The sequence below is a fragment of the Aegilops tauschii genome, chromosome 5 (assembly GCF_002575655.3).
Source record: "Aegilops tauschii subsp. strangulata cultivar AL8/78 chromosome 5, Aet v6.0, whole genome shotgun sequence".
NCBI classification, from domain to species: Eukaryota; Viridiplantae; Streptophyta; class Magnoliopsida; order Poales; family Poaceae; genus Aegilops; species Aegilops tauschii.
The window spans coordinates 483583413-483591708 of NC_053039.3; the positions used below are offsets into that span (position 1 = coordinate 483583413).

Genomic DNA, 8296 nt, shown 5'->3' on the forward strand with positions numbered 1-8296 from the left:
CAATCCCGTTTCCAATTCATGGTTAAGAGCTGGGATACAAAACTGCTCGTGCGTCACTCGCTACGCGAGTTTCAAACGGCGTGAGAGTGACTTTGCTGGCTGGCAACTCAAAGCAATGTGGGTTAAATTGGTCATAAGTACCACACTAGTAAATATGTACGTGCAATGCACGTTATATCGGACAGAAAATTAAGTGCATGTTGATATTAGGCAAAAAAATAATTATGCGTTAATATTATGAAGAATATAAATTACAAATCTAAATCATGGATTGTTTATATTTGGCATGTTATTAATTGCACACTAAACATATTGAGCGCTCATCATTGAAGCAATATAGGTTGTTGGATTGACACTGTTTGTTGGCTGAGATTTGTTGAATCTTTTTATATTGGCATAGATATAGATATAAATATTTTTAGAGGTAAGACCGAACTTTATTTATCAAAAGCATGTGGGATACAGTTTGCACCATGAGGCCGAGCAAGCCAAAGATGGCGCCCCTGCCCCGCAAAAAAAAAGAAAGAGAAGAACTTAGCTAAACTGAGCATCACGATTGCAGAACGACCTTCGAAAGTAAATTTACGGTTGAAGCTCGCAGCTTGCAGCTTGATTTCATTAATAATCGAGCCATATCGCCCTGGTTACGGTTGTTGATGTTGCTCACCACCTGTTTCGAATCAGAAGCTATGATGAAGTTCTAGATAAAGAGGTCTTCCGCCAAAGATAACGCCCCTCGACATACGATTGCTTCCAAGGTAGCGGCGTCATGTACACTAACAATTACCAGAGAATAACTTTTTTTAGAAAAAGAGGATGACCCCTGGCCTCTGCATCTGGGAGATGCATACGGCCACTTTATTGATTATTCTTGAGGACCTTACAAAGTATTACAAACAATATACCTGAATCCACCATCTTGGCAACATATGCCATTACTCCTATTCATATGATGAAGGGGTGCTAGCTGGGCCACTACCCTAACCACTCACCTAAGCCTAACATCAAAAGCCGGAGGCCCCAGCCAAGCCACATACCGGGTCTGGGGCACAATCCGGTCAGACGCACTCGTGTGTCGTCGCTGCCATCTTCCACAGGTCCGTCTTCAGATCATATTGAGGCTTCTACCTTGTCTGGCCACTCTGCCATCGACGTCCCCATGACGCCAGACAGCTTCCTCCTCCTGCACGAGTCCATCTCCGCGCATCAGACGCCGAGTCTCCACAGCACCATGCCGCCGAGATCCGCCACCATCAATGTGTAAGATGAAGCACCGCTCCACCAAAGTCGCCGTCCTCTAGTCCCTCGAGCCCGCACCTCCAAGAATGACGCCCCTAGGGGGGAAACGACACCAGAGAGCCGCCGTCATCCGATTTACTGATCTAGGGTTTCTCCAGGAGGTAGCAGAGAGTGGCCTTGAACTTCTCCACGATGATGCCTTCAGAAAGGGAACGACGCAGACAGCATCACCATCGCCGGCCTTGGCAATAGCCAATAGCAGGTTTTCACCCAGATCTGATCAAAGACCTCCATCTCTCGTGCACGGGTCGCCGCCATCCTTGCCGGGATCTGGAAGATCCCGCAAGCCAGATCTCAGCAGGGAGAAGTCCTCCCCCCCCACCGAGACCCGCCGGCCGAGCCCACAGGATCAGATCCACGATGAATCCATGCCCGCGCCGCCGCCCCGGAGTCAGCCCCGCGCGCAGCCGCCACCGCCTGCCGAGGCTCGCCGCCGCGTGCCCCGCGCCCCGCCACCGCTCGCCGAGGCCTGCCACCTCGCGCCAAACCGCGAGCGCCGCAGGACACCGCCGCCTGCCGCCTAGATCCGCCGCCCGCGGAGGAAGGGGAGTCGGGAGAGGGAGTCCCCCCGCCGCCGCCGTCTGCCACGCGGGTTTCACCCGGCGGCGTCACCCGGCGGCGGCGCGAGGAGGGGAGAAGGAGAGGGCGGCGGCGGTGCCTAGGGTTGGAGGCCCCCGAGTCGCCCAGGGCGGGGGCGACGCGAGGGACGCGAGCACCAGAGAAGAACTACCAATGTAATTGCGAGTTTCATCTCGACAGATCGCAGCTGCTGAACCTCCCCTATTTTGCCTAGCCACTCCTGCGTCGACGTGGGTCTCGGCGAAACCTGCAAGGGGAGCCTTACGTCTGATATTCAGTGCAGTGCAGCATGAGGGATATTTGCTGCAGCGACCGTGTTGCAGTTCAGCTTCCTCTCCGGGACGATCTACAGCTCGGTGATGAACCTTTAGACAAATGCCTGTGTAGCTTTTTTTTTTGTGAGACATAATCCGTGTGTAGCTTGTTGGCTTTGTTAGATTCCTTCATGCTGAGATGACCCAAAGGACTGGAAATGGATTTGTGGCCCATGAGTTTTTTTCGTCAGGGAGTTGGGCTGAATTTGGCATTTGGCGGATTTGGGTAACGAAAATCCATCTCTGCACCCGAGCATGTACCACAACATCCTACTCTAACTAGTTTTCTTATTATATTCTCAAAAAGAAAGAGATGGAAACTCTGAGGAACATGTACCACAACATCCTGAGCATCTGTTGCATTTCAGTATCTGAAACGAAAAATGCCGGAACAATTTATGAAATATTTCAAAGTTCTCTGGTTTAGCTTCTTAGTCTGGCTGGTTGTTCCACGACGACACTGCATACATACTAAATTTTGAGAAGCTACGAGGCATCGCTTTCACGAAGGGAAGACATAGAACAGTCATCACTGTTCCAATGTTACCGGATTTTCGTACAGCAAGAGCATGCTGCACTCCACTGATCTGCCAATTTGCCATGATCTGCACCAAAGAACCAGATAACCAAACATGGTAGAATCAAGTCATGACAGTAGTATCCTCCAAGACACAGCATCAGGTCATAACATCATCACTACATCAGCCCTAAACCCTCCACCAAACAATATCATGGTCTCACTGACAAGCTATCTTCAGTCTCCCACCAGAACGGAATACCATCATCATCATCACAAAGGTTCTCTTCCTACCACCACTACTAAGAGAAAATGTGCCAAGAAACAAGACACCCAAAACCAAGGGTCGGTGCAGGAGGGGTGCCTTGTGTCTCCTCTGGTCACGCCATGAGGTACAGAGCGAGGAGCGAGCAGCAGGCCAGGATCACCACCCGCCTCGCGGTTCCGGCCACCGGGAGAACGTCGGCGCCGCCGCTGGTGTCCTTCTGGGCGCCGTTCGGACCTTGCGCCATCGGCGGCGGCGGGCTGTCAGGAGCACTGAACAAACAAAAAAACACACACACAATGCATGAGTTGTGCTCAACCATTTACAAGGAGTTATTTACTGCTGTAAAAGGGACCAGAACGGACTAATCGAAACGGCTAGGACTCCCTTCACACCTAATGGCCTGCTAATTTGCGAGGGCTAGTTTCAAAAGGAGCGTATAGGATTCCCCTCAAAAGAGTCCAGGATGACACCAGTTGTGCACCGATGATGCAGCCAAATGTGGGAAAAGGAGGGGAACCCCACGCGCATAGGGTTTCCCCAGCCAAGTAACGGACACACCGCCCCACAGCGGATGCTATCACATGGCAGCAGCCACCAAATATATCCTGTGATTATTGCTGGTCAATGACCCAATGAGGCAAGGCAATGAGGCAATGGACCATTGCTGGGCTGCAATGGCGTCTTGTGAAGCCGGCCAAAAGCATGCTAGTGAATGATGGTGTACTACTGGACCGGAGTTGTAAGTAATAAAAGAGATGTGCATGTGACATCTCATTTTGTACTTAATAAATGTTCGGGATTGCGATCCGTTTGGTAGCTAGTAAATGGGCGAAATGCTGCTGGCTGTAAAGGGTTTTCTGGGGGTAGCAATGAAACTGAAAGAAGACTGAAATAATGTTCAACAATCCTCCTACACCTTACTAGTAATAGTTCTTAGATGTGATGTCTATTTTCTCAAGAAGAAAAGAGAGGACGATGAACTCTGCAAAAATAGTGTAGCAGATCAGCAAGGAGGTGCATTACCTTGGGGTCGCAGGGTACTTGCAGCCGTTGGTGCCTGCAAGAAAACGGAGCATCGTCAGAAATCTTGAACTGTGCGATTGGGGCCGTAGGGAAGGAAAGGAAGGAGGAAACGGTGAGTGAGTGGATGAGTAGGTGGGTACTTGGGTCGGTGGAGGAGATCACGGCGGTGCTGGAGAAGACGCAGGCGAGCGGGTTCTGGCCGCTGCGCTGGTAGTAGCTGTTGACGGCGTAGGAGCAGTGCGCCTTGACGGTGTCCGGGGCGAAGCAGGCGGCGTTGCGCTGGATGGGCTTGCAGTCGGCGGCGCTGCCGCACGCGTAGTCCAGCGTCCTCTGCAGCGTCGCGTCCGGCAGGTCAGGGCGGCACACGCACCACGCCCCCTCTGCTGCTCATCGTCCCACGTCCATCAAGAACAGCAGTAAGCCAACAATAAAACAGATTTCCAAGAACCGAGCCAGATGGAGCAGCTCTCGGGTGAAAAAGGAAGAAGAAGAGGAAATGTGGTTCGGGGGCGTACCGGAGCGGCCGGCGAGCGCGGCGGCCAGCGCGAGGAGCAGGAGGAGGCGGCCCGCGTGGGACGCCATGGATGGAGTAGGTTCCTTGCTTCTTCCTTCCTTGGCCAGTATGGTGTGGTGGCGTCAGAGCGCAGGCGCGTGTGTGTATGCGTGCCCTGGCCTGCCGGACGGGGCGGGGTTTTAATGCGGGGGAGAGGGGGGTGGGTGCTGCTGTTGCTGCGCAATGGTGGAACACGCTCGAGGCAAATAGGACTGGAGGAGCGGAAGCAGGGAGTGGGCCGGGTCGGGTCGTGTGCCCGTGTCGCGTAGCATGGGGAGCCACCCCTCCAGTTCAGCCGCAGCACAGCACAGCACAGCAGCAGACAACCAAGCAACCCGGCTGTGCACTGCACGCGGGATACGCTGCGTCGCCCCGAGCGATGGTCCACTCCACGGGGTGAAAGGGTTGGGCGTGCGGGGCGTGCGCGCTCAACAAATAGCACCTTTATTTTTGGCTGGATCGATGAAATTTCCCAGTCGGACCCCAAACCAGGATCAGTGAGCTCTGAGGGAGCCCGGACGTCCATTGTGTTGGCGTCCGACACTCCTGACCCATCTAAAATCCAGCTGAAATTCGTGTACTTTTACAACCCTCTCCGCCCGGAACACCGCCGTCCCCCGCACGTCGCCACCGCGATGAAACCGTCGGAGCCCATCACAAGGTTCGTCGTCCCACCGGACCCGACATGTCTGCCCCGTGACCATGGACTGTCAAAGAGTTAGCCCGGTGTGTGAAGAAGAGGGAGAAGAAGAAGATTAGCTATTGATCTAGAATTATTTATTCTTCCGACAAAGAGAGGAGTCCAGACAAATAGGGAAAATTATGAGGGACAGTTGAATGGTTGACGCCTGACTGGATGCTCGATTCCGACGTGTCAAAGAGCTTTTTCTTTTGGCAAACTGCAGCCCTCAAAGAAACCTAACTTTATTCATTAACAACCTAAGCAATGTACAAATAGAATTTTCCCCAAGGGAAAATATATGGCTTCAAAGGCCGTTTTAAACTTTGAAGTTACATCACATAGGAAGAGGCAAGTAGGATAATATCTGTTTGAGAAAGTTTTCTTGGCAAGTGCATGAGCAGGGGGATTCTGGGATCTAGGGATGTATATCACATTGAAGGAGCTAAGACTTGAAGTGGCGTTGAAGAGATCAGCAAGCATTGTCCTGATCCTCCATTGTCCTGAACCGCATCTTCGACCAAAGTCCTCCAATCAGAATAGAAAAGAGGAAGAATCCCAACCCAAAATCTTGACTGTCAAGGCTGCAAGAAGTAAAGCCATTGCTTCAGCCTGCAGAACCGGATGAACATTCGTAGCCGATGCTTGAATAAATATGGTGTGCTTAGTGATAGTATTGTTGAGATATACTCCAAATGAGGCTTCATCCTCTGCCACCAAAGGGTTAAAAGAAGCATCCACGTATGCCAGTGTACCTGCTAGTTGAATATTCTCATTTGTAATTGGAAGAGGATTATCATTGCTATCTTCAGGGGTTATTTCCTTTTCCTCTTTCTCCTCCATTAAACCTGCATTAAGCATTGCCCTTGTAGCATAGATAACCTGCATAGCACTTCAATTTCTTTCATTGAAAAGGAGATAATTTCTAGCTTTCCATATGTTCCAAAGTATATTGAAAACAAATTCTAGATCTAATTCTGATTGTTGGAGACAAGATCATTAGAATGATATCAGCAAAATATAAACTAGAATTCACCATATCAGTTTTGAGGCCAAACTTAAACCAATTTGATCTAGAGATATTGCATTGAAAGAAAACATGCAAATCTTATTCAACTTGATCACACCCGTGACATTCTTTTTCGATGTGATTAGAGTACCTAGGGCCTCTTAAACTTGTTGCAATAGCTCTCCTAATAAGTGTCCAAGCAAATGTTTTTACCCTAGCTGCCATGGTTTTGCTTTCCCAAGCCTGTTTAAGGAGACCAGTCTCTTGATCCGAAGTAAGAGCTTGTCTTCCCAAAGAGCTATCTTGAATCTCCTGCACAAAAGTTTTCTAAGCCATGTGCGTGAGTTCGGCAAACGGTATCTTCAAGATTAGCATCAATGACTGGAATATTCAAAATATCATTTTTAAAAGAATCATCGAATAAAGCACTAATTTTGTCCTCATCCAAAGTTTAGAGTTGAGCTTCCGAAGATCACTAATGATACTAGGATAGGGTCCCTGCAAGCTAGGCTTAGGATATTCCTATGTATTCTCCCAATCTTTGGACCAAGGACTAGTCCAAATGGAAGAATTACCTTTTGCAATTTGAAGTTGGCTAGACTTAAGCATGAATGGAAAAGAAATTATAACTGAGCTCCAAAAGGCAGATTTAGGAATAAGAGCTAGGTTACCAAATAGAAGAACTATGAAAATATTTAGCTCTAAGAATTCTGGTAAGTAAAGAAGTAGGATTCTTAATAATTCTCAAAGCCATCATAGATTTGTTCATAAGAGTAAATCATTTATGCCCAGTCTTCCTTTAGGCATACAAATGTCTTCCCAAGCTCTAAAATAAATAAGTTTCATTATCCGTATTTATTCGAGTCCACCATAATTTCCTAACAATAGAAGTAAGTTTCTTAATGGTAGTTTTGCTCAAGACTATGTTGGACATGTAATAAATAGGCAAAGAGACAAACACAAATTTAATGAGAGTAAGTCTACCAGCATGTGAAAGCCTATTTGCCTTCTGGCAACTAAGTTTAGCCTTACAATTTCCTATAATAAAATTGTAGGCAGCAACTCTTTTCTTAGGTGGAAGAATGAGAGGATGACCAAGATGAGTGGTATTAAGATCCATATCCGGGGCAGGAAAAATATTCATGATGGAGTTTTTGAGAGCATTATCCGTATGTTTGCTAAGCAAGATGGCAAATTTATTCCAATTGGGAGTTTGACCAGAGGCTGCACAAAATTAATTAATAATGCGAGCAATGGTATTAGCATCTTCATTATTATATTCCCTATCACACACAAATATGTCATCAACAACCATTAGAGAATGGATAGAGGGACAGGAGGCTGCCAGCTGGATACTGCTCAAACGATTTGTATTTAAAGCATCTTGCATAGAAAACGACAATTCGTTCACAACAAGAATAAAAAGATACGGAAACAGAGGACAACCTTGTCGGCTATCTCGGGATCCTTTAAAGCCGCTAAAAGGTTATCCATTAATGTTAACAGAAAAGGTGGCAATAGATATGCATTCATAAATTAAATTTACAAAATGACCATGTAGCCCTTTCTGAAGCAAAGCTCTCGATGATATCCCATTCTATCATATCAAAAGCTTTGGCTAGATCTATTTTTAACCATGAAATAAGCTTCATGTTTCCAAGAATTAAGCTAAAAAGAGTGGGTAATCTCTTGAGCAACAATAATATTATTTGCAATTCTTCCTTGAATGAAAGCTATGGGTATGTAATCAGGTAAAAGATCTTTAAGCCTATTAGCCAGAGTTTTTGTGATGATTTTATAAATTGCATTACAAAGGCTAGTAGGTCTAAAGTCTTGATGGTTCTTAGCATTATCCTTCTTAGGAATTAACTAGCAAACATGCCCGTGCGTTGCAACAGGAGAAAACAACCCCCACACGCCCTTACCCACTGAACATGCCTAAAGACCTCACCCTTATGCCCCAAACATAAAAACATGACTAATACCTCAGCCTCAGGTCCACATCCTTCATTTGAATATGACATCAGACCCATGTTTCCGCTTGTCCCCTTGGGC

General features: G+C 47.7%; 1 protein-coding gene across 2 annotated transcripts; it reads right to left on the bottom strand.

Moving 5' to 3' along the window:
* Positions 1 to 2798: 2798 nt before the first annotated feature.
* LOC109785451 (major pollen allergen Ole e 10) lies at positions 2799 to 4716 on the bottom strand. 2 transcript variants are annotated; one of them, XM_020344056.4, is made up of 4 exons: positions 4516 to 4716; positions 4141 to 4383; positions 4001 to 4034; positions 2799 to 3246 (listed from the first exon to the last, which is right to left on the bottom strand). In XM_020344056.4, the coding sequence occupies exons 1-4, from the start codon at positions 4580 to 4582 to the stop codon at positions 3090 to 3092; spliced, it is 501 nt and encodes a 166-aa protein (XP_020199645.1). In that variant the 5' UTR covers positions 4583 to 4716; the 3' UTR covers positions 2799 to 3089. The 2 variants fall into 2 exon arrangements, with proteins under 2 accessions (XP_020199645.1, XP_020199646.1); XM_020344057.4 differs by having other exon boundaries at positions 4141 to 4380; positions 4516 to 4715.
* Positions 4717 to 8296: the final 3580 nt, after the last annotated feature.

Bases quoted from the DNA above. Each gene is read 5' to 3' on its own strand.
- LOC109785451 (XM_020344056.4), bottom strand. From the start codon at position 4,582: ATGGCGTCCCACGCGGGCCGCCTCCTCCTGCTCCTCGCGCTGGCCGCC. The intron at 4,384-4,515 runs GTACGCCCCCGA...GACGATGAGCAG, and splicing joins CGCGCTCGCCGGCCGCTCCG to CAGAGGGGGCGTGGTGCGTG. The intron at 4,035-4,140 runs GTACCCACCTAC...GTTTTCTTGCAG, and splicing joins GATCTCCTCCACCGACCCAA to GCACCAACGGCTGCAAGTAC.